Here is a 27665-nt window from a genome sequence, read left to right as displayed (position 1 = left end):
CTGTGGGTTCTTTTCACTTTTTTGGTGGTGTTCTCTGAAGCGCAAAAATACCTTAATTTTGATAAGTACACTTTTCAAAAAAAATTTGGTTATGTTTGAGTGTCATATCTAGGAAACTAGTGCGTAATCCAGGAGCACAGTAATTTATTTCCTCTGCTTTTTCCTAAGAGTTTTATAATTTTAGCATAATTTTACATTTACTGTAGGTTTTAAATTCGTGTGGAGTTAATGTTACAATATAATGTAAAGAAGGGGTCCAACTCTACTCATTTACATGTGGATACCTAATTGTTCCAGCACCATTTCTTGGAAAGATTTACTTCCCCATTGAATTTTCTTGGTACCTTTGTTGAAAATCAACTGACCAGAAAGGTTTATTTCTGGACTCTACATTTATCTATCTTTGTACTGGTACCATACTGTCATGATTACTGTAGCTTTGTGATAAGTTTTGAAATCAGGAGTCCTCTGATTTTTATTTATTTTACTGATTTGAGAGAAAGAAACATTGATTTGTTGTTCTACGCATCCATGCACCCACCGGTTGCTTTCTATATGTGCCCTGACTGGGGATCAGACCCACAGCTTTGGCATATCGGGAGAGTGGTCTAACCAACTGAGCTACCTGACCAGGGCTCTAATTTGGTTCTTTTATATCAAGATTGTTTGGGCTATTCTGAGTCCCTATAAGTTTCATATCAGTATTCAGATTAGCTGGTCACTTTCTGCCCCCAATACACAGGCAATTGGAATTTTATTAATTTTATTTTTTAATTACATTTGACATACTATATCATTAGTTTCAGGTATAAAACAATGATTAAGCATATAATGTACAGTGATTATATAACTTACAGACCTTGATAAGCAACTGGAATTTTGATATCAATTGCATTGAGTCTGTAGATCAATTTGGATAGTATTCTCATCTTAATAATATTAAATGTTACAGTCCATGAACCTGGAATGTCTTCCATTTATGTAGGTCTAATTTCATACCATAATCTTTAAAAGCCTGCAGTAAATAGGTCTTGTGTTTCTTTGATTAAACATAAGTTTTGGGGATTTTTCTTTTTATATAAATTGAGTTTTCGTAATTTCATTTTAATTTTTTAATTGATTTCAGAGAGGCAGGGAGAGAGAGAAACATCAGTGATGAAAGAGAATCATTAATTGGCTGCCTCCTACACACCCCCAACTGGGGATCAGGACCACAACCTGGGCATGTGACCTTAACTGGAATCAAACCAGCTGGGGCTTAATATTTCATTTTCAATACTAGTATATAGAAGTACAATTAATTAATTTTTGTATGTCGATCTTGTATCCTACAATTTTGCTGGATTCATCATCAGTTTTAATAGTTTTATGGCAGGATTCTTTAAGATTTTATGTATGTTAAATCATGTCATCTTTGAATAGAGTTTTGTAATTACCCCTTTTTTTAAAATAACAATAAATATAGTAGTCCCCCCCTTATCTGAAGCTTCACTTTCTGTGATTTAAGCTACCCATTGTAGATCACAGTCTGAAAATATTAAATGAAAAAATCCAGAAGTAAACAATTCATAAGTTTTAAATTTTACACTATTCTTAGTGTGATGAAATCTCACACTGTCTTCCCAGTGGTCGGCAAACTGCGGCTCACAAACCACATGCGGCTCTTTGGCCCCTTGAGTGTGGCTCTTCCACAAAATACCATGTGCGGGCACGCACGTACAGTGCGAAGTTGACTTAAAACTTAAAAGTTTATTAAGTTAATTTTAGGGAACGTTGTCGAGTGAAAGAAGATGTAGTGTTGAGGATTGAGAAAGGTATGTTGGGATGGTTTGGACATATAGAGAGGATGAATGAAAGGAGATAGACGAAACAAGTATACAAGACAAGTGTGGATGGGAGAGTTGGAAGGTGTCGACCTCAGCGAACGTACCTCAATCAGATTGAGGACTTTTTTAGCAAAGGCCAGCTTAGGAGTACCCTAATTAGGTTAATAACAGTGTGCCTACCTATATAGTTTAAGTTTAAAAAATTTGGCTCTCAAAAGAAATTTCAATCGTTATACTGTTGGTATTTGGCTCTGTTGACTAATGAGTTTGCCGACCACTGGTCTAGGGTGCCCACACTGTATATGCTAATTGCCTGTTAGTCACTTAGTAGTCAGAACCTTTATCAGAGAAAGATCACATTTACATAACTTTTATTATAGTGTAATTATAATCGTTCTATTCTATTAGTTGTTAATCTGTTACTGTGCTTAATTTATAAATTAAATTTTATCAGAGGTATATATGTATAGAGGAAAACATAGTACAAATAGGGTTCATACTATCCGCAGTTTCAGGCATCCACTGGGGAGGTCTTAGACTATGTCCCCTGCAGATAAGGGGGGAACCACTCTACTCGATTAATACAGACACTCATAACTTTGTATACAAGTCCTTGCATTTTATACATGTGTATAACTTACGACTGTAAAATGATTTATCCTTTATTTTAATGTATATATACTTAATATTTTACTTTTAGATGGCAGTATGGGCAAAAAAAATGACCAAAATTCAAACTCCTGAAAATACTCCTCGGTTATTTGATTTAGTAAAAGTAAAAGATGAGGAAATCCGCCAAGCTTTTTACTTTGCTTTACGGGATACCTTAGTAGCTGACAACTTAGATCAAGCCACAAGAGTAGCATATCAAAAAGACAGAAGATGGAGAGTGGTGACGTTACAGGGGCAAATCATAGAACAGTCAGGTAATAGTGGTTATATTCCTATTACTGAGTGTATTTTTATTCAATCTTGTTGGGGGAAGACATCTCAGTCTGACTTCCGTCCTCTGTTCTCAGGTACAATGACTGGTGGTGGAAGCAAAGTAATGAAAGGAAGAATGGGTTCATCAGTTGTTGATGTCTCTGAAGAAGAGGTCAGCACATTTTATAGTCATACCTTTTTTTTAAAAAAAAAAAAAAAAGTTTTATTGATGTGTAGCATACATACTATAAAATTCAACCATTTTAGGTAAGATTGAATTTTCTATAATTAGATGTAGGATTTTATGTAAAGCCCTTTAAAGTTCTAAAAATAAAACTAATTAGAAAATATATATGCTCAACATATTTTTTCTATTACATTTGAATCATGGCTATTTCATAATTTATTTAACCATTTAACTTTTTTTCCCCTACAAAATCATTACTGCATTACATAGTTTTTTCTATTTCAAAATAATTCTTTAAGGTATAAGTATAGTAGAGACTTCTGAACATATTTCCAAATTTTATTTCAAAATATTTTATATGCCCATAAGTATATGAAAATGTCTGGAAAAAACTGCCATGTTCTATTTATACCCTCAGAATCTAGATGTACTTTTTTCTTATAAACATAGTTGTCCTGGATATCTGACTTTTTCCAATGAGTTATGCTTTCCTTCCCCTCCACCCCCCAGTATTTCCGTTTTTTCGATAGTTTATGTCCTTTCACTTAAGTATTTGCATAGGGTGTCTTGTGTTGACTTAGTTGTTAATCTGAAACAACTCTTGTAGAAAACTTATTTCATTGGTACTCTTCTTTGTAGGTAAATAAAATGGAATCACAGTTGCAGAGAGACTCTCAAAAAGCAGTACAAATCCAGGAACAAAAAGTACAACTAGAAGAAGCAGTAGTTAAATTAAAGCATAGTCAACGAGAAATGAGGAATACACTGGAAAAGTTTACTGCAAGCATCCAGGTACTCTTATCAGTATTAGCTGAAACTAGTGGAATTCAGTAGTAATTTGACAGAAGCATTTTGCTGTTTGCTTACAGTTTTAAAATATAAGGGAGGAAGGGAATGGATCTCTAGGTGGAGGATCTGTCATAGTGTTGCTGTAGCCATAGCCATTCCTGGTGTCCATTTGTACTCTGCAAAAATGTAGCTTTCTTAACTATGTGACCCTTTACTTTCATTCTCTTTTCAAAGTAGAATGTCTCTCAATTATAAAAAAGCAATGCATGCTCTCCATCTTCTTAAAAAACAAAACAAAACACAGTTTTCAGGAAATACTCAAAAGATATCACCCTCCATTTTTATGTATATTCTTCAACTTTTTAATATTAACGCCTAGTTTGCATGCATGTTTATGTATATGATAAATATGGATATGCATATTAAGTACACATATGGAATTTTAATGAGTCATACTAACTTTTCACTTACGAAATTAGGGTTTTCTCTCTAAGCCAATGAAAATTTACTTTGTTTGCAGTTGTGTTAGAGCCTTTTGTTTATACAATTTTAAATGTGTTTATGAATACTGCTATTTAAAATACCCTTGTTACCTTGTTAGGTATACCTTCATATACTCATCCAATTATTTCCTTAGGGTAGGTTCCTAAAAAATTAAAATTATTACTCAGTATGTGTACAATGGTTAAGGCATTTGTTGCATAAGGCCAAAATGACCTCAGAAAAGATGGTTATAATTATTTTTCCAAGTCTTAACACACTAGGTAGTCTTCAGTACATTGTAAAACGTATTCTTCAGTACATTGTAAATTACTACTCTAATATACTAGAAATGACATTTTAACTTGTCTTTGTAGTGAATTTGCCCATGATTTTATGTGTTTGTTGGCTGTTTTCATTTTTTAGATAAATTGTTCATATTTTCTGCTGTTTTTCTATTTGTATGTTGTCCTTAAAGTTTTTAAATGCCTTTTTTTGTTAATTCAAAATATTTAAAGGAAATGTTGATTCTGGGCTAAAATATTGACCTTGAATGTTAAAACTGTTCTGTAGCCTTTATCAGAGCAAGAGAAATATTTGAATGTCCAAGTTAAGGAACTTGAAGCTAATGTACTTGCTACAGCCCCTGACAAAAAAAAGCAGAAATTGCTCGAAGAAAATGTTAATGCTTTCAAAACAGGTATGTTTACAGAAACAGACCTTTTTTTTGTTGTTGTTGCTTTTAATGTTTGAAATTTTTAAAAATTGTAGTTTGTCATTTAAAAATAGCGAGTCACTGCTCTATGGTTTCTATTGTCTAATTCTCAAAGAGTTATAAAGTAGTATTAAGGTTAAATAAATAGTATTAAATTGAGAATTATATTTGACAGATAAAAAACTCAAGGCATAGAATGGTTTATATAATTTACCCAAGGTCACATAGCATATGGTGTTATAAGAATTCAAGGCAGTCTGATTCTAGAGCCCATGCTCTTAATTTTATATATTTTGTATACTTTGGCCCAGTGTTCCCTGGAAACCCTTCAAAATAGTAGTTATTTTTGTCAGTGATTTTCAACCTTTTTCATCTCAATGGCACACACAAACTAATTACTAAAATTCTACAGCACACCAAAAATACATATTTTTTTGTCCACCTGACAACGTAGGTATAATTTTTTTTATTGATTTTAGAGAGAGAAACGTCAGTACTATTTTGATTCATTTACAGCAGACAGCTATTGTGTTGGCCTTTGTCATTTTTTTATTAGATAATCTAAGGGAAAAGAGGTCAGTGCCCCTGACTAAATAGTCAAGTATTGCATGTTTTTAAAAAACCTGTGGCACACCAGTTGATAATTGCTGGGTTAAGGAAAGGATTTGTACCTTCATCAAACTCTCAAGATAACCCGTTAAAGTTTGGTTTGTGAGCCAAGGAAGGTAAATACTGATTGTCCATCCCAAAGAAGTAGTTGGGGTAAAGTTGAAACAACTATGCAAATGCTCCAAAAATGAGAGTTTTCTCCCAAAAGAAAAAGTGGTAAAAACGATGTTAAACAGACAGACGTCCACTATAGTCTTTTGTTGTGTGTAGTCATGTTTATCTGCATTTTTAATATTTTAAGGCATTCACTCAGCATCTACTAAAGTCGATCTCTTCAAGAAGCTCACACTGGAGATGGGGAAGCAAAATAACATATTGCATACTTTATCGGGTGGTGCTAAGGGATAAGTAAAACCGGGATAATGGACAGGGTAGGGGTGGGGGAGAAGGCAGATAGACACAGTGGTTAGACAGGCCTTTGCTAGAGATATTTGAGCAGAGACTCAAAGGAAGTATGAGTGCTAACCATGAGGATATTTGGGACAAGAGCATTCCAAGAAAAATGTAGAAAAGTACAAAGGCCCTCAGAGGCCGGTGTGTGCCAGAAATTTCTAGGAATACAAGGAAGCCAGAGTGGCTAGAGTAAAAAATGGCAGAGTCCAGATAATGTGGAGCCTGATAGGCCAGATCTCCAAGTGAAATAAAAAGCATTGGCGAGTGATATACAGGGAAGTGGTGTAACCTTGACAGGATTTTTCCCTTTGCATTAGGTTTTGGATCTATTTTTTGTTTTTGCAAACACATTGGCATTAGCTTTCGATGCCACACAAAAGAGTGCCAATTTTATCCTATCTCCCCCCTTCTTGTTAAAACACATGGAGGAGAACTTAGGTTAGCAAATAAAATAACCACAATTTCTTCACCACTGGCAAGCCTATTGAGCACACAGTCTAAACAGCGGTTCTCAGTCGCAACCCCTTTGGCAGTCGAACGACCCTTTCACAGGGGTCGCCTAAGACCATCCTGCATATCAGATATTTACATTACGATTCATAACAGTAGCAACATTACCGTTATGAAGTAGCAACGAAAATAATTTTATGGTTGGGTCACAACATGAGGAACTGTATTTAAAGGGCCAGAAGGTTGAGAACCACTGGAAAAGCATTATGAGACCAATAAGAGGCAAGGAAGTACCCTAAGAAAAAGTTGAAAAGATCTTTGAAAAGAGCTTGAGAGCATGAAGCCATTAAGAAGTAAATGGGTCATGTCCAGAGCTGAGCCATAGAATTTACCATGTGTTGTTATAACACTGTTTGTCTTGACATGGTGTGTTTTAGGGGGGGTTTTGAGGTGCTTTTTCCTAGATGTCTAATTTCTTTTAAATTCATTACGTTAAGTCATATTGACTGAAGAAATTTACATGTAAGTAGTGGTGTTTGTTAACCTAGAAACATGCATTAAGTTTTCAATTTTTTTTAATTTCAGAATATGACAATGTGGCTGAAAGAGCTGGTAAAATAGAGGCTGAGGTTAAAAGATTACACAATATCATCGTAGAAATTAATAACCATAAGCTCAAGGCCCAACAAGACAAACTTGATAAAATAAATAAGCAATTAGATGAATGTGCTTCTGCTATTACTAAAGCCCAAGTAGCAATCAAGACTGCTGACAGGTAGAGTATGCATAGTACCCTAACCTGCCTTCCTCTTCCCTACCTCAACATTGGAGAGGAGTTAATGATTTCATTTTATTTTTGTGTGTGTGTGGGGGGGGGGGGGGTTGTTTGTTTGTTTGTTTTTTGGTAATCCTCACTCCAGGATATTTTTCCATTGATATTTAGAGAGAGTAGAAGAAAGTCGGAGAAACAGAAGAACATCGATGTGAGAGAGACGCATCAATTGGTTGCCTCCCACACACACCCCGACCAGGACTGGGATCGGGCCTGCAACCAAGGCACCCTGAAGTCTGCAGGTCAAATCAGCTAGGGCGGAAAGGGGTTAATATTTAGTGTGCATTAAATTTTTCTGTTACTGTTACTTATTAAGCCTAGCAGACATGTTGCCTAAAAGGACTTTAGTGAGGAGAAAGCTATGCTAAACATTTGTCATGTGAGCAGTTTAAAAAAAAACACAAACACACAGATACATAGATATTCTTGGCAAAGTGTAGTTCTGTTACCTCCCCAGCTGTTGTGAGGACATAGAAATTAGTTTTATTTCTCTGTTAGTGATTGGATCTAGGTCTTAGAAGAAAAGTAAGAGATAAAAATGAGATCTCTTGGCAAAACTGCCTTGGTAACCTACATTCTTAATTCTATTATTCCATTGTCCCAGATCACAAAAAGTTTATCCATTCATAGATCTTTTAAAATTAATTTTTAGATTGCTTATTGAAATGTTTTTAAAATAAAGCTAAGTATGTATAGAAAGTATTAAAATGTAAGCAGCTATTGCTTATCTTAAAATTAGAAAAAAATTGCATATTAATTATCTGGTTTTTTCATTATTCCAGTGCCTTTTACTTAAAGGCTCTAATAAGCCATTTGTTAAGAATGGAAGTTTGCCTAAACACATTTGTTAACATAGAAATAACTATTAAGGGAAAAATAGTTGTTCCTCCAGGTGTGTTCCCCAGCCCCTCACCTCTATACCCCTTTAGAAGCACTTGTTGCCCTGACTTGAACTGGGAGGTAACTTTTTTTCTTTTTAAATCCTTACCTGAGGATATGTTATATTTATTGATTTGAGAAAGAAAGAGAAACATTGATTGGTTGCATCCAATATGTGCCCTGACTGGGAATCAAACCCGCAACCTGAGCCACCCAGCCAGGGTGAACTGGAAGGTAATTTTTATTTGAATGTGTAGCTTTATGGGTATAGAGACTTAAGTTATTCCAGTCTGACAAGAAAGTAACAAAAGAATATACTCTAACTTTGCTTTATAGTGTAAGATTGGATGATGCTAGAAGCTTATATAAGGAAGTTTCATTAATTTGTATTGAGAGTTTAATAAAATATACAACATCCCACAAGTGTATGTATAAACTTAACTAGTTTAGGGGTGGTTTTATAAATCGTAAATTTCAAAATTTGTAATAGAAGAAGCATTGCATTAATATGTCATGAAAAATTCTTTGGTAGATTTTCAGAACAGATTAACAAGTCACACATGACCACATTTTTAACATTATTTTGCTTGTTTAGAAATCTTAAAAAAGCGCAAGACTCTGTCTTTCGCACAGAAAAAGAAATAAGAGATACTGCAAAAGAAATAGGTGACTTAACAGCAGAGCTGAAAAGTCTTGAGGACAAAGCAACAGAGGTCATAAAGAATACAAACGCTGCAGAGGTAAGACTCAAGGGGGTTTAAGCAGTTGGATATATGACATCAATACCTTGCATAATAATTGCTCAATAGATTAAAATTTATAACTATATTAACTTGTATTTATACAATAAAATATAAGTACTGTATTGTAACTTTTGAATAATAGTTTTAATTTAAAATGGAAGGGGCTTGGGGCGATTTCGGCTTTGCAGTATGAAAATACCTGTTTTTTATTGGGGAAAGCCATATATGTAGCAGTTCTTCTTGGTTTTTAGGAGTCCTTACCAGAGGTCCAGAAAGAACATCGTAATCTACTACAGGAACTAAAAGTAATTCAAGAAAATGAACATGCTCTTCAAAAAGATGCACTTAGTATTAAATTGAAACTTGAACAAATAGATGGTCACATTGCAGAACATAATTCTAAAATAAGATACTGGCAAAAAGAGGTGAGATTGTTAACATTTAAAAATAATTTTAAAATACCCTTTATGAAAAAGGGTTGGGTGTGTGTGTGTGTGTATGTATGTTTGGGGTATATTATGATTCTTAATTCATGATATAATCACATCCCAGGCTTATAGGTTACATTAGGAACAATATGTAGTAATATTAAATACAGAAAAATCTGAGTAATTTTTAGTAGTCAACATTTTCACTTACGGGCTGATTTGGAAATTTAACAGAATTTGGAACGCTACAACTATTTTTCTTGAAGTCCTTTGAAAAGTAGATACACAGATTAGTCACAAACCCTTGGTATATGTTGTTTAGGTAGATAGATAAGTTGTCATATTGTTTTGACTCTAAACAATGAATGGTAGTACTGTGCCCTCCCTAACTCTTCATTTCATTGAACTTTTAGATTTCAAAAATATCACTGCATCCCATAGAAGACAATCCTGTTGAAGAGATTTTAGTTCTGAGCCCAGAGGATCTTGAAGCAATCAAGAATCCAGATTCTATAACAAATCAAATTGCACTTTTGGAAGCCCAGTGTCATGAAATGAAACCAAATCTTGGTGCCATTGCAGAGTATAAAAAGAAGGTATGAATAAACTATTACTGAATCATAACCAAAAATCCTTTTTTCATCCTCAGCCTAAATTGTGATCTTTGATTTTATATAATTAACAGTGTTCTCATCTCAAATTTAAAACTGCACATTTATTCTCACAAAAATACTCTTTTCATAGGAAGAATTATATTTACAACGGGTAGCAGAATTGGACAAAATTACTCATGAAAGAGATAATTTTAGACAGGCATATGAAGATCTTCGGAAACAAAGGCTTAATGAATTCATGGCAGGTTTTTATATAATAACAAATAAATTAAAGGAAAATTACCAAATGCTTACTTTGGGAGGCGATGCTGAACTGGAGCTTGTAGACAGCTTGGATCCTTTCTCTGAAGGAATCATGTTCAGGTTTGTAACTAAATGCTGAGTTTTGGATCTTCCTATTATATCACACTAGAGGCCCAATGCATGAAATTCATGCAAGGGGCTCAGCCCTTGGAGCCCCGGCTTCGTCTGAAGGTCATTCAGCTGTCTAATCTAATCAGCATATTACGCCTTTATTATTGTAGATAGCTCTATACTTTCTCCAGATTCTTAGTATTTTTTTTTAGGGGTGGGATATGAAGAATAGAAAATACACAACTTGTTCTGTTAAGTCTAAATACTAAATTTATTTACATATTGTCAGTTTTAGAGCATAAATTCTGTGCAAACAAATATTTAATTTTACACATCTTTTTCTTAAATCTTAGTCATTTAAGTTTAACATCAGGAATGTAAAATTGCAGAGTAAAAATTACATTGGAAATGGGGGAAGAATCGCAAAGAAGTACTTATTAGCCTGCTGGTTTAAATCTTAAAATTTTGGTAGATGTCCCTAAGGGTTCATCCTCCAATAACAGTTTTATAAAATTACCCCAAAAAGTTTAGAATTGTAAAAAGCAAGTTAGAAATTCCTGAGGAAGGTAGTTATGGACTAACAAGATTTTCTTTATTTCAGTGTTCGACCACCTAAGAAAAGTTGGAAGAAGATTTTCAACCTTTCGGGAGGAGAGAAAACACTTAGTTCATTGGCTTTGGTATTTGCTCTTCATCACTACAAACCCACTCCCCTGTACTTCATGGATGAGATTGATGCAGCCCTTGATTTTAAAAATGTGTCCATTGTTGCATTTTATATATATGTAAGTAATCATTTAGAGGTTTTTACCCTAAAAATTTTACGGGTTCATCAGATATTGCACATGGAATTCGTTGACTTACCGTATTACTTGTTTTTTTCCAAACTGTTCTCTGTGTCCTGGGGTGTCAAAGGAGGCAAAGTCCTTTACTTGAGCCAAATATTTCCATTTTGGGAAAGTGAAATATAAATTAATAATGTAAATTAGTAGCAGAAACACAGCTAGAATCTTCTGTCTCTGCCTAGATTTTTTTTTTTTTTAATTTCAGAGAGGGAGAGAGATAGGAACATCAGTGATGAGAGAGAATCATTGCTACCTCCTCCATGCTCCCACTAGGGATCCAGCCCACAAACCAGGCATGTGCCCTGACTGGGAAACAGACTATGACCTCTTGGTTCGTAGGTCTATGCTCAACCATTGAGCCACACTGGCCAGGCTACATCTTTTTTTTTTTTAATCCACTAAGACTTCTAAGCAACCATCCTTCCAGAAATCCTCAAATTCCTCTCAAATCCAAATACTGTTTCATAAATTATCCCATCATTCCTGTTCATTTTAATTGCCAATATTATGTTAAATTTATTGCCTAAAATAGAAGCTTAGATGTTTATGATGTACCTTTTAATACTTTATATTTCTAACTTATTTTTTTTTTCTCTTTAGGAACAAACAAAAAATGCCCAGTTCATAATCATTTCTCTTCGAAATAATATGTTTGAGATTTCAGATAGACTAATTGGAATTTATAAGACATACAATATAACAAAAAGTGTTGCAGTAAACCCAAAAGAAATTGCATCTAAAGGACTTTGTTAAACTTGTTTATACTGAAGATTCGTCGAAGCGAATCAACATAGACTCGGTGTATTATATTACTGATTTTTCTATTTGTGAAGGATTATAAACTGTATAATATTCATATTCCTAAACTTGATCGTGTAAACTGGCTTCTATTTTATGCTGTTACAAGTCTAATAAAATATCCTGCCTGCTTCTAGGAGATTGTAAGAATCTGATAATTTTCTAAGCAGCAGACTATGGAGAAAACAAGATGCCTGGAGTTCAGGTTACTGCCCTTCCCCCCCTATTGCTACCAGCAGAGTTAAAAGAATGTTAGTTAACATTTCAAGTTCTAAACTAGTTCATGTTATCAAGATGCAACATACTCTCATGGACCTTTGACCTACAGTGGAAAAACTTGCCAACTATTAGTTTATAAATTCCAAAGGCATTCCATTTAATTTACTAATTTAGACAATCACTATTTATTACCCAAATACTGGGGGCATATTTTTTTATGAGTCATTTTTATTTATAAGGGTGAGAATTTAGTTTATATGCTTTTCTAAAACTTGGTGTTTAAAACACTTGCAAGAGGGCCAGCAAACTGAGAAAGTCTGAACACGACCAGGATATTGCATACAGTGACAAAAAGAAATACCCGCTACAGTTGCTTCATAAAAAGAATGAAATATATATGGGTTAATGTCTTCAGTGTAAATGGAAATTAAGATGGAGGATTGTTTTTGCATGCCCATTGCCAGGGTTTGGAGCAGTTTTTGTTTGACACTGTATTAGCTCAAGAAATAGACTACTGGAAATAAGTTGGCAACCATTTGGTTTTCAGAAGGAATATTGGTATTGAATCAGAAGTCTTTGTCCTTACTGTTCAATTTCTAGATATTGATCCTGAGGACTTAGTTAATTAGCTCATTATGCAGTAAAGCATTATTTAGGTACTAAAAATCCAACAAAGGTCTGTATCATAACATAGCCATTCAAAATGTAAATAACATTAGTGTGCATTTAAATAAAGATCTGAAACTCAAGTGTGGTCATTTGTTTAATTTTATTTTCTTATATTTTTATTTCAGAGAATATGGAGAGGGATAGATAGGAACATCAATAATGAGAATCATTGATCGGCTGCTGCCTGGACACCCCACATGGGGTTCAAGCCCGCAACCCTGGCATGTGACCTGGTTCATTGGTTGACACAAAGCCACTGAGCCACACAGGCTGGCCTGTTTAATTTTAACTGCACTGGGGAAAGGCATTGCCTCGTTTGGATGTGTCTGGAGTCTTGGAAGCTTGCTATCCAGTTCTCCTACAAATGGATCTTGAGAGCTTTGTTTGGAGGCTCTAGCAGGCGAGCAATTACTTGTATACCCCTTGACAGAAAAACTGGTTAAACCCAGACAGCTTCGGGAGAGAGACACATGGAGTGGTGAGGGAGGAAGGAGAGACCCATCACCCATGCCTAGCTAGCCAGATCAGCCGAATCAACCCTGCTGATTAATGGGGTGACATGTCACAGCCTGGTCATTTGTTTTCAATCATGGAACAGAAAAGTAACTCAGGCTATAATTATAACCAAGTGCTTTTACATTAGTGAGAGTAGAGGTGAGTGGAATTAAATATTTTATTACACTTTAATAACTAAAAGTGCACGATACCCACCCACAACCCATATGAAAACTCCAAAGTTACCACTCCTGAGTTTGAGTGCCTTAAGACAATAAAAGTAAAATATAAAGAGTTTATTAAAATATATACTTTTGTTATATGTGAAACTTAGAAATATTTTAATATACACTTTAAATTTTACACAATCTCATCTTCCCAGTAAAAGTACAAAAGAGAACAGCATGTTTAAGAATCAGGCATAACTTGGAGATACTGTGGGTTTGGTTCCAGACCACCCACCACAATACAATAAAGCGAATCAAACAAATTTTTTTGGTTTCCTAGTGCATATAAAGGTTATGCTTATGCTACACATAATTGCAGTCTATTCAGTATGCAACACCATTATATCTTTTAAAAATACCTTAATTTAAAAATGCTATATTGTTAAAAAATGCTAACCATCTGAGTTTTCAGCAAGTTGTAATTTTTTTGGTGCAGATAAACTTGACACAGGGTTGCAACTAAACCTTCAGTCGCAAAATTAAAAACCAATATTCTGCCTAAGTGCCATAAAACGAAGTATGCCTGTACTGACTGTATTCATGTATACTATATAAGTTTTGTCCACTAAAAACTGGCAAGAGTCCCCCATATATTACATGGCCTTGAACAAATTTTTTGTGGTTTTTCATCTAAGCAGGGGTGGGGGGTTCATACCTACTTCACAAATGTGAAATTAAGTATTTGACACATTTCAGTGCTTATGAATATTTTTACATGTATTTAAAGATACATGTTTTTTGTGTTGTGACTAATGCTTTTATCAAAATCTCAAATGTTCTTTGCCCACACAGTAGTTAATTGTGTGAGGTATATTATGATGCTGGTCATAAAGAGACCTAGCCAGCCATCTTAGTGTTGGCTCTCTTTTAAGTAAAATTCAAGAAAATAAGATTAAATTGGTACTTAGGTATTAGCATAAGAGAATGTTTGGCAAAAAAAAAAGTAAGTTTTTAAGACAAATACAGTTAACATGTTGACATCTAAGTCTAATGAGAACAGAATACGTAACGTTTCAAAATTCTTATCCAAGAACTTAGTTGGCAACTGAACACTACACTAAAGTTAAATATAATCCTAAAGTAACACAAACCACAGAATACTTTCTTAGAAAATGTTGCTGTTTGTTCTCTAACAATACTTAAGATTTTCAAAAGCAACAGCTTTATTAGAAGTGAATGCTGATAAACAATTTTAAGGCTCTTAAATCCATCTAAAACAATGTGTGGATCTGGTTTATTTGATCAAAAACATCTTTAAGCAACCCCTTATCATTTTAGACTTTGCTGCTTGATTTTAAAACCTCACCATCTTTATTTGCCCATGCAAAAGAATCAAGCCACATCAAAAATAAGTGCATAGGTACTTAACAGATTTTACCATCTTTTTTTCTAAAAGCTATGTATGAAGAACTGCAAAGTCAATCACTACAGCCATATAAACGCTAAAAGACAATATTGGTAAAACAATGTTTAAATGCCACAACAATAGAAAGTCAACCTCTCAAATCCATTAAAAAGGATAGTACTCAAATCAACTAGATTTTATTCTAGTTTTCAGACCAAAAACCAGAGATACTGCTTCATTTCTGATACATTTCTATCCAGAAACATGATTTAAAATATTTCTATATATTTGTTGCAATTCTAATAAAGTTTAGTTTGCTATTTTACTCATCCATGCAACCCATATTTCTCCATTTAGCAATGGTTGTTAGTCCCTGTTTAGAAAAAGCCTATTTGAATTTAGATTTGCATTTTCAACGAAAGACTATTTTCCACATGAATTCCTTCAGTAAATGTAAAGTGTGATATAGCATATCCTTTAAATTGTGCAGATTGTTAGATAAACTTTGGTAAACAGATATAGAGACTTCAGAAAAACACAATGAAGTATTTTCATTTAGAGAGGTTATTATGTGTTGGTTAAAAAAGAGGATCAACATCAGTATCACTGAAATTATTGTAACTGTAACAATGTTTAGAATCTTAAAAAATTCAACTTCCTTTTCATCAGCAGGCCAGGAACATGGCATCCTGGTTGAAGAAATTTTCATTTCAGGAATGAGAAGTTTCTTAATTTGTCCAATTTCTGTTATGCTCCAATCTTCTTTCAATACTTGGCTTACTCGAGGATAAATTTCAATACGCTGGACCTCGGGAAGTGGACTTTGTTTCAAGACCTGCACACGCTGACGGACATCATCAACTTTTTCAAGAAATTTAAGTGGGGACTCCTCTTGTAAAGATGTTGTCAATGTCATTAATTCAAGCTGCTGTTTCCTCATGTCTCTTATTCTTTCAATTTGTGGAGTATATTCTTGATTAATCAGATTGCCAACATCAGAGAGAGCAGTTAGGAAGTTTTTTTTTTTCTGTTCTAATATATCACTAAGCTCCTTAAAATACTGGAGAACAACTTCTTTATCACCTTGGACCACTTTCTCCGAATGAGATTTTTCTTCTTCCAGCTTTTCAATAAGACAAGTAAGGTCTGTCCAGTGTGCATCAGTTAATTGTTCCAGCAGTTTTTGCGGCGTGTCCTTCTCTTTCAGATAGGCACTTTGAAGATCATCTATAGGATGACCATGATGTTGGCCTATGGTAAGGCAATGACCACAAACTAATTTTTTATCTAGTAGACAGTATACATTTAAGGGTTGCCTGTAATGTTCAGGGCAAGTGACAATATCTGGATGATCTTCTTGCTGGTACTTTTCAATAATAGCCCTTAATGCAAAATTAACAGGTAAAGATTCAATACCAGTTGAAGCAATTTCAATGATACTTCTGCAATTAGGGCACTTTAGTGGAATTCGTAATGGTCTCCATATATAAAAGTTACCAGATGCCTGAAGAACATTTTCCAAGCAGTTTCTACAAAATGTATGAGAGCATGGTAGTACACGGGGATCTTCAAAAATACTATAACAAATGGGACATGTTAACTCGTCCTCAAAATTGTACATTTTCTGTCAAGAGAAAAAAGTATTTTAAGTCTACATATAACAAAGATAATTGCACATACATAAAGTCTTAGTTGTTACCCTCCAAATAGTTAATATACTGTACTTGTCATTTAAAAGAGGATACTTAAGGTATTTATTAAGATTTTTTTAATTTAATGCAATATCATCTTTAAGAGCAAAACAAAACAATTCTAATTTCTAATGCTTCAAATTGAAGTTATTTAAGTTTGTTCCTATGTAATGAAGATTTAAATTCGGTCTTCTGCTGAAGTCTGCTTAATGGTTATAACTATTCTGTGAAACTTCCTACATTCTAAAATGCTAAAATAAGTTAGGCTTAGCAAAATTATATTCTTAAATTCAAAAGAATTCATGCTCTCAGCTCAACCACAGTTTCTAAAGCAAGTTACTAAATTTCTCTAGTAACTCTTACTATAAATTTCTTATTTCTTAAACTGGACGACTGGTGTGCTTACATAGTGTAATACTCTAAAGTCATTTTATGTTTTACTTATTTGTAATTTTGAGAGCACGTTCATTAAAGCTGGAGACAGTGCAACAAGGAAGGCTTAGGATAGAATAAGCAACAGGAGAGAGTCTAGGCAGGGCTGCTTTGACTCTAGAAATGTCAAAGTAATTTTAATTTGAAGATTTAGAAAAGAAAAACATTTTTTAATTGGTCCTTGCAATAAAAATCAGTTTCAAAAATGAAGTGTGGTAAAAAAAAATTACCACTAGAATATGAGTGGTAAAGAACACCATTAGTCATCTCTCCTTAATGCAAGAAGCTGAGCGATAGTTCAGAGACCCTCTTTGACACAAGTAACTTGACCTCTTAGCAAGCCATTATTGACATTTCCAACAAGCCTACAGTTTTGCACCTTATCACCTTTTAATACTCCTTTGTACCTATCAATGCAAGCCACAATCCCAAGTATAGAGAAAAATCAAGTCACACCACTGTTTCAAGAATTTTGAAAAGCAAAACAAAAAACCCAATGTCATTCAGGTAATTACCAAATTCTCCTCTATAAAAAGATTAATAAAGGTTTGAGAAAACAAATTATACTTTCGCCCTGGCCAGTGTGGCTCAATTGGTTGGGCATCATCTTATGCACCAAAAGATTGTAGGTTCTATTCCCAGGCAGGGCACATGCCCAGGTCAGGGCACATGCCCAGGTTGCAAACTCGATCCTCCATAGGATCAATGTTCCTTCTCACATCAGTGTTTCTCTCTCTCCTCCTTCCCACTCTCTAAAAATAAAAAATAAAAATATTTTTTCAAACAAGAAATTATACTTTTCTTTCTTTTTTTTTTTTAAATATATTTTATTGATTTTTTACAGAGAGGAAGGGAGAGAGAGAGAGAGAGTTAGAAACGTCGATGAGAGAGAAACATCGATCAGCTGCCTCCTGCACATCTCCCACTGGGGATGTGCCTGCAACCCAGGTACATGCCCTTGACCGGAATCGAACCTGGGACCTTTCAGTCCGCAGGCCGACGCTCTATCCACTGAGCCAAACCGGTTTCGGCAAGAAATTATACTTTTCATAAACATAAAAACCTCTTTAGACTTTTTAGGTCTATGCTCCTTTCACCATTTTCAAAACCAAATTCTTATTCATGCTTCAAATCTCAACTTAAATCCTTATCTCTTGATTAAGTGCCCTGTTAATCTCAGCTAAACTGCTGCACTTCCCCTTCACAGCATTTAACTGGATTTTATCTTGTTACATTTTTCTATCCACTAGAATGTAAACCTGCAATGAGGACAGAAATTGTGTCCAAAGCACAAAATGTGACACATAGTAAGCATTCACTCACAAGTAAACGCTGCTTCTTAAGCAGTGGTTCTCAACCTTCTGGCCCTTTAAATACAGTTCCTCATGTTGTGACCCAACCATAAAATTATTTTCGTTGCTACTTCATAACTGTCATGTTGCTACTGTTACGAATTGTAATGTAAATATCTGATATGCAGGATGGTCTTAGGCGACCCCTGTGAAAGGGTTGTTCGACCACCAAAGGCGTCGCGACCCACAGGTTGAGAACCGCTGCTCTTAAGAAACGAATGTGAATGCCAGATCTTCATTTTTTGGTTTCTTTAAAACAGCAAAACCTCTACTCTTAGGAAAAGCTGTAACAGTTGAGTACATCAGAAAATACACTCCATTCAGACTGACCAATACTCAGAACCCTAATCAACCAGGATGTGTCACACAGAGACTCAGCTTCACCGTGAACCATGCCAGGAAACTAACGTAACTGGCAACACTAGAGATGACACTCACTGCACACAAATTCAAGTGAGGACGTGTTGGGGCAACTTTATGGCTCTACCCTGTATCTACAGAGAGCTCCGAAATCACACAGAAGCACCAAAGAAAACAACACATTTCTCAGAGTATTTCAGTGATGTCATGAAGGGACAGAATAGCAAGTAACAAGGAATAAGACTTGAGAGGTGGGAGTATATTCAACTTAGATTTAATATTAGAGCTATTTAATGCTTAAGTACAAAAATTATCCTTGAAACAGAATGCAACCTTTCCCTCCAAAGCCCTATATTTGTCAAAAGCTACAAAACATTTTCTAAGACCCCATTTGGGGAACCCAAAAGCTCAACTTTCTTTCAAATGAGGATATTCACGACAATACTGTAAAGAAAATATCTCCTGAGCTCATATAAAAATGGAAGCAAATATTATGGTCTCAAAGTTACTTCAATAATATGTAAAATTTTAAATAAAATTTCATCAGAAATGTGTGGAAAACTTGAAGATACAGAAATCAAATTCAGAATTACCCAGGAGAGGGAACCAAGATGGCGGCATAGGTTAACGCCGGAGTTTGCTGCCTTGAACAACTACTTCAAAAGTGAAACTAAAAGACGGAACGGACATCACCCAGAACCACAGGAACGCTGGCTGAGTGGAAGTCCTACAACTAGGAGGAAAGAGAAACGCATACGGACACTCAGAGGAGGCGCAGTGCTGAAGTCAAATTCTGAGGTGCGGAGTGCACGGAGCGGGCTGGCGGCGGAGGGCGCGGTTGGCGTTTTCAATCGGGAGGGAGTCGCAGACTCTGAGCTCCAGATACAGGCGAGTCTTTAGGGACCCAGACTCAAACGGGAGAAGCGGGACTGTCTGGCTTCGGTCAGAGCGAGTGCAGCTTTCTCTCCGAGGTTTGCAGCGGGTGCTGGGACTCAGAGAGGCAGAGACCCTGGGGACAGGACTGAGAGCCGCCATAACTGCTCTCTCCGGCCCACCCTGTTGATCCTGTGCGACCCGCCCCGCCCAAGCCCTGCACAGAGCCATTTGCCGGATAGCCTCAGGCAAACGCCAGATTAGCACCTCCCTAGAGGACAGAAGTTCTTTCACTGCAGACACAGCTGATTCTCACAGCCACTTGGCCTGGAGGTCAAACCCTCCCTGGTATTAGCTACAACAATCAAGGTTTAACTATAAGACTGCGCACAAAGACCACTAGGGGGTGCACCAAGGAAGCATAACAAAATGCGGAGACAAAGAAACAGGACAAAATTGTCAATGGAAGATATAGAGTTCAGAACCACACTTTTAAGGTCTCTCAAGAACTGTTTAGAAGTCGCCGATAAACTTAATGAGATCTACAAGAAAACTAGTGAGACCCTCGATGCTATATTGGGGAACCAACTAGAAATTAAGCATACACGGACTGAAATAAAGAATATTATACAGACTCCCGACAGCAGACCAGAGGAGCGCAAGAATCAAGTCAACGATTTGAAATGCGAGGAAGCAAAAAACACCCAACCAGAAAAGCAAAATGAAAAAAGAATCCAAAAATGCGAGGATAGTGTAAGGAGCCTCTGGGACAGCTTCAAGCGTACCAACATCAGAATTATAGGGGTACCAGAAGATGAGAGAGAGCAAGATATTGAAAACCTATTTGAAGAAATAATGACAGAAAACTTCCCCCACCTGGTGAAAGAAATGGACTTACAGGTCCAAGAAGCGCAGAGAACCCCAAACAAAAGGAATCCAAAGAGGACCACACCAAGACACATCATAATTAAAATGCCAAGAGCAAAAGATAAAGAGAGAATCTTAAAAACAGCAAGAGAAAGAAACTCAGTTACCTACAAGGGAATACCCATACGACTGTCAGCTGATTTCTCAACAGAAACTTTGCAGGCCAGAAGGGAGTGGCAAGAAATATTCAAAGTGATGAATACCAAGAACCTACAACCAAGATTACTTTATCCAGCAAAGCTATCATTCAGAATTGAAGGTCAGATAAAGAGCTTCACAGATAAGGAAAAGCTAAAGGAGTTCATCACCACCAAACCAGTATTATATGAAATGCTGAAAGGTATCCTTTATGAAGAGGAAGAGGAAGAAAAAGGTAAAGATACAAATTATGAACAACAAACATGCATCTATCAACAAGTGAATCTAAGAATCAAGTGAATAAATAATCTGGTGATCATAATAGAATCAGGGACATAGAAAGGGAATGGACTGACTATTCTTGGGGGGGAAAGGGGTGTGGGAGATGCGGGAAGAGACTGGACAAAAATCGTGCACCTATGGATGAGGACAGTGGGTGGGGAGTGAGGGCGGAGGGTGGGGCAGGAACTGGGAAGAGGGGAGTTATGGGGGGGAAAAAAGAGGAACAAATGTAATAATCTGAACAATAAACATTTAATTTAAAAAAAGTAAAAAATAAATAAATAAATAAGAAATATTGATAGCAAAAAAAAAAAAATTAAGAAAGAAATCAAATTCTACTCTTGGACTACCTTCTTCTTGCTGATTTATTAAGAACTAATTTTATGCAACAAATTCATGAGAAGTCAGATACTGAGAAGCAAGCCTAGCTGACAATAACTATAAAACCAGGGACTTTCTGACTCTGGTTGCTGCCTGAGAAACAAAAGATAGATACAGCTGGTTATCACTGAGAAGCTAGTGCTTCCAGAAACTAGTATGAAGTTTTATGCACCAGAAATGTTCCATAACCAGCCTAAACTCTTAATGGGAAGAAAAGGAGCAAAAAACTTTAGGCTATGTATATTTTCTAGGATAAATATGTTAGATTTTAGTTATGCTGTATGTATGTAACAACACTGGACCCTATAAGACAATGAATCAATGCCTTCAATACAGGGATGGGCAAAAATATGTTTATAATAATAAATAATTCAATAATTAATGAATAAATAATAATACAAGAATAAATGTGTTTTGTGTACTCACAACTGTAAACCTACCTTTGCTCCACCCTATATTCTCAAGGAAAAAAATGGCTTCCAACCTAAAATTCTATACAAAAACTAGAGGCTCAGTGCACGAAATTTGTGCACTGGTAGGGTCCCTAGTGACTGCCGGCCAGGTACTCCCTCCCTTCCCCTGGCCAGCCCGCCCCCTGGTTGAACTCCCGGACAAGAGGACAATTTGCATCCTACACTTTTATTATATAGAAAACTTTTCAATGTTGACTAAAATAGTTTTGACATGAGAGTTCTCCAAAATAAACACATTCCCATCCTCCCTCTCTCTCTCTCTCTGCTCTCCACCATAAGAAGACCCAGCAAGAAAATGGCCATCTGTAAACCAGGAAGAGAGCTCTCACCAGAACCCAACTGGTGAGATTTTGATCTTAGACTTTCTAGCCTCCAGAACTGTGAGAAATAAATGCTTAAGGCACCCAGTCTATAACAGCCCAAACTAAGAAAATTATATAATGCTGCTGTTTTAATTTCAACTACTAACATGCAATTAAAAATATAATAAAATTTTAAAGAAAAAAAATAAAGGCAATAAATACTATAAACATCCTGGCAGAAAAGTAAGATACCTAAAAAAGGAGCACAGGAACATAATGGTCTCCAAATTCTCCACAGGGAGTCTATAATTTCCAAAGATGGCCACAACAACTATCACCCACATATGCTCTTCTGTAATGTGACTTCGCTGGTACTCCCCCATCAACAGATGAATTCTATTCTCCTGCCCTCCAAACCCCCCCAAAAATCTTAACAGGACATGTGTGACTGCTCTCTGACCAGCAGGACACAGTACAAGGGATGCTGCAACAGTTCTGGGTATGGCCCTTAGCTAGCCTGATAGGTTGCTGAGAGAGACGCACTGGAGAAGCAATGAGGTGTGTCAACATGTAAGTGAAAGAGCCATCTCGGACCACAGCCAGCCAAGTCTTCAGATGTTGGTTACACCTCAAAATACCCAGAACATCTCCAAAGCAACAAGGAATGCTAGAAGACAACGTAGCAATGTCCACAGGGTCTGGGAAATAACAGGACCTTAGAATTCTGTACCCAGCCAATATGTAATTTACTGACATGAAACAACAATAAAAACACTCTCAGCAAAATCTATAGGGTTAAAAACAATTCTGGAGAGCACAGCTGAAGCCATACACCGTCATTACCAAAGTGACATACTTTCATTAATCCAATATAACATGCTCTTTTCCTCCAATGAGTACTAAAAGCCCAAGAAAAATTGATAATTAGTTCAAGATTTCCTGCTTCTGTTTTAAAAGTCACCAAGAAATATGAATATAAAAAAATCTTCTCAGGACGACACCTGAGGCTACATCATCTAGTAACAAATTATTTCACAAATTTCTTGTGTTTAAGTATCAAAAACACATTTTTGAATTTCTAAACTTTTTATGCAGTCTTTCTCCTAGGGACTGATTTCCTATGGAGTCTCCACAATGTCTAACCAGCCTGTTATGGCTGGGCCAGCACTGACAACAAATGATGGAGAATGAAGCAGTACCAAAAATATCACTGCCATTCTCCCATGGAAACAATATTTGTAAGCTTTAATTCACTAACACAGGGGTCCTCAAACTACGGCCCGCGGGCACATGCAAATACAAATATTGCATTTGTTCCCGTTTTGTTTTTTTACTTCAAAATAAGATATGTGCAGTGTGCATAGGAATTTGTTCATAGTTTTTTTTTTTAAACTATAGTCCAGCCCTCCAACGGTCTGAGGGACAGTGAACTGGCCCCCTGTTTAAAAAGTTTGAGGACCCCTGGACTAACGTGTTATTGCCTTTCATCTCTAAACATGAGTGGTAATGAAACACTCACTCCACTTTACAATCACTAAATATTTACCACATTATAGTTAGATGACTTGCTCTAGGACGTACAGTGTGAGTCAGCTGTAAGTCTGGAAAAGTGCCACCACCCAGATTGGGGTTCACATCTTTGTGGCCCTAACTGATAACAAGCACATTTCAGGCAATTAAAGGCTTACTTTAGAAATACTACAATTCTGCCTCCTATACACGTAGGTTAAGTTTTTAAAATATTTTCGTACATATAAACTGTACAAAGCAAAGTAAAGGATCACCATAACTCTTTCAAATTTAAAAAAAAAAAAAATCCCATCGTCAGATCTAATTTTAACTGCACATCTGTACTGTTTTCCTGCATTCTGGCATCAACCTGTTTCCCCAAACTAAAAAGAAGTGATGCAATTTAACCAGAGAGTAAAATTTTTCTGAAAATTTATTTTGTATTCACTTGCTCTCCCAGAGCTTACCTGCTTTGTTGGCCTTCTAGTTTGGACACTGAAGATTGTATCTTGTCCAACTTTTCCGGATTCTTTTCTTGTTATTCTAAAATCAAAATAGTTTTAATGTTTCAGAGGTTACATTCTAAAAATACACATTAAATAGGACACCACAAGAACGGTTTCTCTCTCACTGTCTTTGATGTTTACCTTCCTCTTGCCACACTGTGTTTTTTTAAAAAGTAGTGAAAAAATCACCAGTTGCTGCAGCAGCAGGCGCGGGATCATTTGTTCCTTGAAAGTCCCAATGCTCCTGGGCCTCTTTTCTAACGTCAGGTACCTTCTGAGCCCTAAGGAGTGTCAGCCGACCCTGGTGACGGGCGGGGGCAAACATTCGCGGCCACTTTGGGTCGCTTCGAGGTCAGCAGACAGGAGGCATCCACGGCCCTGGACGGTGTTGCCAGCTTAACGCTGCAAAAGCGACTTCGGCGGCTCCATCACGGCGCCTGTTTACCTTTCCGCTCTGCCATCAAAATAGTACTGGGAGACCCGGGGTCACGTTCACTTAATGCACCTCAGAACTGAGGGTGCACATCTGTAAAATGGGCACAAATACTCCTCCCCTGGTAAGTCCTCAAAAGAACCTCGGACCAAAGGGCTCAAAACAGCAGTGCCCCCCTCCCCCTCCCCGGAGGCAGACGAGGACCCTCCGGGCCTCCCTCCCGAAGTGCCTCCGCCGGCTCGGCTCCCGCGGAGGGCGCCCCGCTCCGCTCCCGGCCCCACCCCGGAGGGCCGCTCCCTCACAGAGAGGCGGTTCCGTGCTGGAGAGAGGAGGACGAGCTTCCCGAACCCCCCAAACGCGGCCGGAGGGAAGAATAGATGCGGGCCCCCAGCCCACTCCCTCCATCACGCCCCTCCACTCTCCTCCACACACACGCAGGACAGCAGCCTCTGCCCCAGGGAGCGGAGAGGGGTCCAGCGCCGCCGCCTGCACTCACCCGGCGAGGTTCAGACAGGCAGCCTCACGAGCCAGAACGGAGCTCACCGGCCTCCACGCGGACGCAGAGCACTGCCTTGCTTCCACGCCCTCCGCCCTGAGGGCCTCCAGGTGCCCAGACGGGGCGGGGCTTCGCGGAGCCTCCGACGCAGGTGCCGTCTCCCGGCAACATTCAATTGCGGAGCGTCGGCCAATGGGAAAGCGCGCGGGGCCGCCGTTCGAAAGTAAACGGCCGACGGCGCCTGCGGAGGCGGGGGCGTGGCCGCCAGGGATTGGCTGGAGGCCCGGATTTCCGCGCCTGCGCACTAGGTGCGGGCGACCTCAGGGAGCCTCGGGCGGCGCTCTGCGGGTGGTGCTTGGGGTATGGGACGCTTCCGGGAGCCGCGGAGTCCGGATGGGCTCATACAGTTCATACAGGAACGATTCATAGGACGACTTTTTTACGTGGAGCCTCGGACGTCCATTGGTACCTCGCAGGTTCCTTGCGCGGAGAAGTCTCCGCCCGCCCGGACGGCAGACGCACGCCTTCGGGTCGGCCCCTGAGCCCGGTGCTTTGTTTTCGGAACCTGGACCCCTGGCCCTGCCCGAGCGCGGGGCTGGCGTGGGAAGCGGGGCCTCTTGTCCTTAAAGGGAACTCGCCCTGTGAGCGCTGGTGGGACCTGGGGCTCGGGAGGACGACCTGCCTCTCTCCCTGCGCTTCCCACGCCCGTGTTTTCCACTTAAAATTACTGCACAGGATGCGTGACTTCAGTTCAGTTTCTCCGCGTTATCGTGTCACCCTCTGAGCCCGGCCTAGAGTCAGAAAACATGCGCATCAGTCGTCCTTTTCCCTTTTTTCTTGAGAAACTTGATCCAACTGTATCTGAAGATACACTCATCGTAGCTTCCCCCGTAACCACCGCTCTAAGTTGGATGAGGAGCGCTGCTGGACTGTGGGTTGCACTGCGTGCAGGTCTTAGGTTCCTGTGCATGACATGACAGGGAACCTTCAACACCGGGTGAAACAAGGCACGAACCGCAGGTGTCTGTCCCAATTCTGTTATGTGGATCCCGGTGATGTCCAGAGATACCCACTGTTACATGGCGGTATAGATGCACTTCAACTGTATTGTGCACATATATTTTCTATTTAAACAGAGCCCTCCAGATAGACAGCTTTTTAACTTCTGTCAAAAGAATGTTGTGGATATCTTTCCATACCAATAAATGTGGTATACCTCTATGAAATCATTCTCTCTTTAAAAAAAAAAAAAAGGCCGAAACTGGTTTGGCTCAGTGGATAGAGTGTCGGCCTGCGGACTGAAAGGTCCTGGGTTCGATTCCGGTCAAGGGCATGTACCTGGGTTGCGGGCACTTCCCCAGTAGGAGATGTGCAGGAGGTAGCTGATCGATGTTTCTCTCTCATCGATGTTTCTAGCTCTCTATCTCTCTCCCTTCCTCTCTGTAAAAAATCAATAAAATATATATTTAAAAAAAAAAAGTATAATTGTGAATGTTAACTGTGGACCTTGGATGATTATGATGTCAACGTAGGTTTATCATGTAACAACATATATCACTCTGGTGGAGAAAATTGATAATGGGGGAGTATATGCATTTGGAAGGAGCAGGAAATACATGGGAAATCTCTATACCCTCCCCTCAATTTTGCTGTGAACTTAAAACTGCCATAAAAAAATAATAAATTCTTAATTTCAAAGTTTTTTTAAATTTTAAGTGTAATTGCCTCTAGAATGTACGAATATGGCTGTCAAAGAATCATGATAAAAACAATGGTCAGGACATCTCTGACAAATTTCTCTGAGACCTCAGGCCCAAGCAAAAAGTTTTTCACAGCTAGTCTAAACTTCACATCGCTATAAAAACGACATAGTTATATCTATTTGTGGCCGTCTGATAAGGGATTCCTTCTGAATCTTAGAATCTGACCGATTCCCTCCTCTATAGACCAAATAAATTACTTTTCCTCAAGATGGCATTTGTATTAGAAATTTTAGTTGCAGCTTCAGAATGCTTTGAGCCCTATCGTCTTTTTCCACCTGTGTTTTCCTCTCTACGCTTTCTTACCTAAAAAGAGTTGTGTGCATAGCAAGAAAGCAGAAATAGCTTTCACTGGACTTAACTGACTTTTGTTAGGAGCCAGTGATCATGGATTGCGAGAGGGATTCCGACTGCCGGTTTAGGCCTGATCCTGGACATCCTCTGAGGCGTTCGGGATTGGAGAGGGTGCAGGCTGGTCTGAGGAGATGATCCCCCCCCCTCCTGTGCACAAATTTTGTGCACCTGGCCTCTAGTATTATATAGAATTTATTTTCACACAGCCCTTTTCAACTGTATCTCCAAATGTGACTTGGAACACTGAAAGGATTCTCTTCAAAGGCGTGTAATGATCACATGGTCTGAGAATGATGAATATGAATCATTGTGTGATTAAGAATGATTTTCATCTCACATTGCTTTTCCTCTGTCGAAGAATCATGATAAAAACAATGGTCAGGACATCTCTGTGATAAATTTCTCTGAGATCTCAGGCCCAAGCAAGAAGTTTTTCACAGCTAGTCTCAACTTCACTTCGCTATAAAAACTAGATAGTTATATCTATTTGTGGCCGTCTGATAAGGGATTCCTTC

General features: G+C 37.8%; 2 protein-coding genes across 10 annotated transcripts in view; one reads left to right on the top strand and one right to left on the bottom strand.

The window, feature by feature from the left end:
* SMC4 (structural maintenance of chromosomes 4) overlaps nt 1-12894 on the top strand; it is a 35337-nt gene extending 22443 nt beyond the window's left edge. For 5 of the 6 annotated variants that reach the window (XM_036347049.1, XM_036347048.1, XM_036347046.1 and 2 more), the window contains 11 exons: nt 2527-2752; nt 2846-2922; nt 3577-3729; nt 4780-4906; nt 7019-7208; nt 8740-8884; nt 9139-9312; nt 9729-9911; nt 10060-10292; nt 10885-11068; nt 11729-12894. In XM_036347049.1, coding sequence (XP_036202942.1) covers nt 2527-2752; nt 2846-2922; nt 3577-3729; nt 4780-4906; nt 7019-7208; nt 8740-8884; nt 9139-9312; nt 9729-9911; nt 10060-10292; nt 10885-11068; nt 11729-11881 — 1845 coding nt within the window. In that variant the 3' untranslated portion in view covers nt 11882-12894. Of the gene's footprint in view, nt 1-2526; nt 2753-2845; nt 2923-3576; nt 3730-4779; nt 4907-7018; nt 7209-8739; nt 8885-9138; nt 9313-9728; nt 9912-10059; nt 10293-10884; nt 11069-11728 lie in introns of those variants that run through there. The other variant, XM_036347050.1, reaches the window with a different exon arrangement.
* On the bottom strand, nt 2757-25166 carry TRIM59 (tripartite motif containing 59). 4 transcript variants are annotated; one of them, XR_004973784.1, is made up of 3 exons: nt 25037-25166; nt 24069-24144; nt 2757-2945 (listed from the first exon to the last, which is right to left on the bottom strand). XR_004973784.1 is itself a non-coding variant. In XM_036347052.1 (3 exons), exon 3 carries the CDS (start codon nt 16500-16502, stop codon nt 15294-15296), a length of 1209 nt encoding a protein of 402 aa, XP_036202945.1. In that variant the 5' UTR covers nt 16503-16505; nt 24069-24144; nt 25037-25166; the 3' UTR covers nt 12896-15293. The 4 variants fall into 4 exon arrangements, 3 of the variants coding, with proteins under 3 accessions (XP_036202945.1, XP_036202946.1, XP_036202947.1); XM_036347052.1 differs by lacking the exon at nt 2757-2945 and adding an exon at nt 12896-16505; XM_036347053.1 differs by lacking the exons at nt 2757-2945; nt 25037-25166 and adding exons at nt 12896-16505; nt 24249-25016.
* Nucleotides 25167-27665: the final 2499 nt, after the last annotated feature.

This window comes from Myotis myotis, unplaced genomic scaffold (genome assembly GCF_014108235.1).
Source record: "Myotis myotis isolate mMyoMyo1 unplaced genomic scaffold, mMyoMyo1.p scaffold_m19_p_2, whole genome shotgun sequence".
In the NCBI taxonomy this organism is placed as follows: domain Eukaryota; kingdom Metazoa; phylum Chordata; class Mammalia; order Chiroptera; family Vespertilionidae; genus Myotis; species Myotis myotis.
This window is presented reverse-complemented; position numbering and strand designations above follow the sequence as displayed.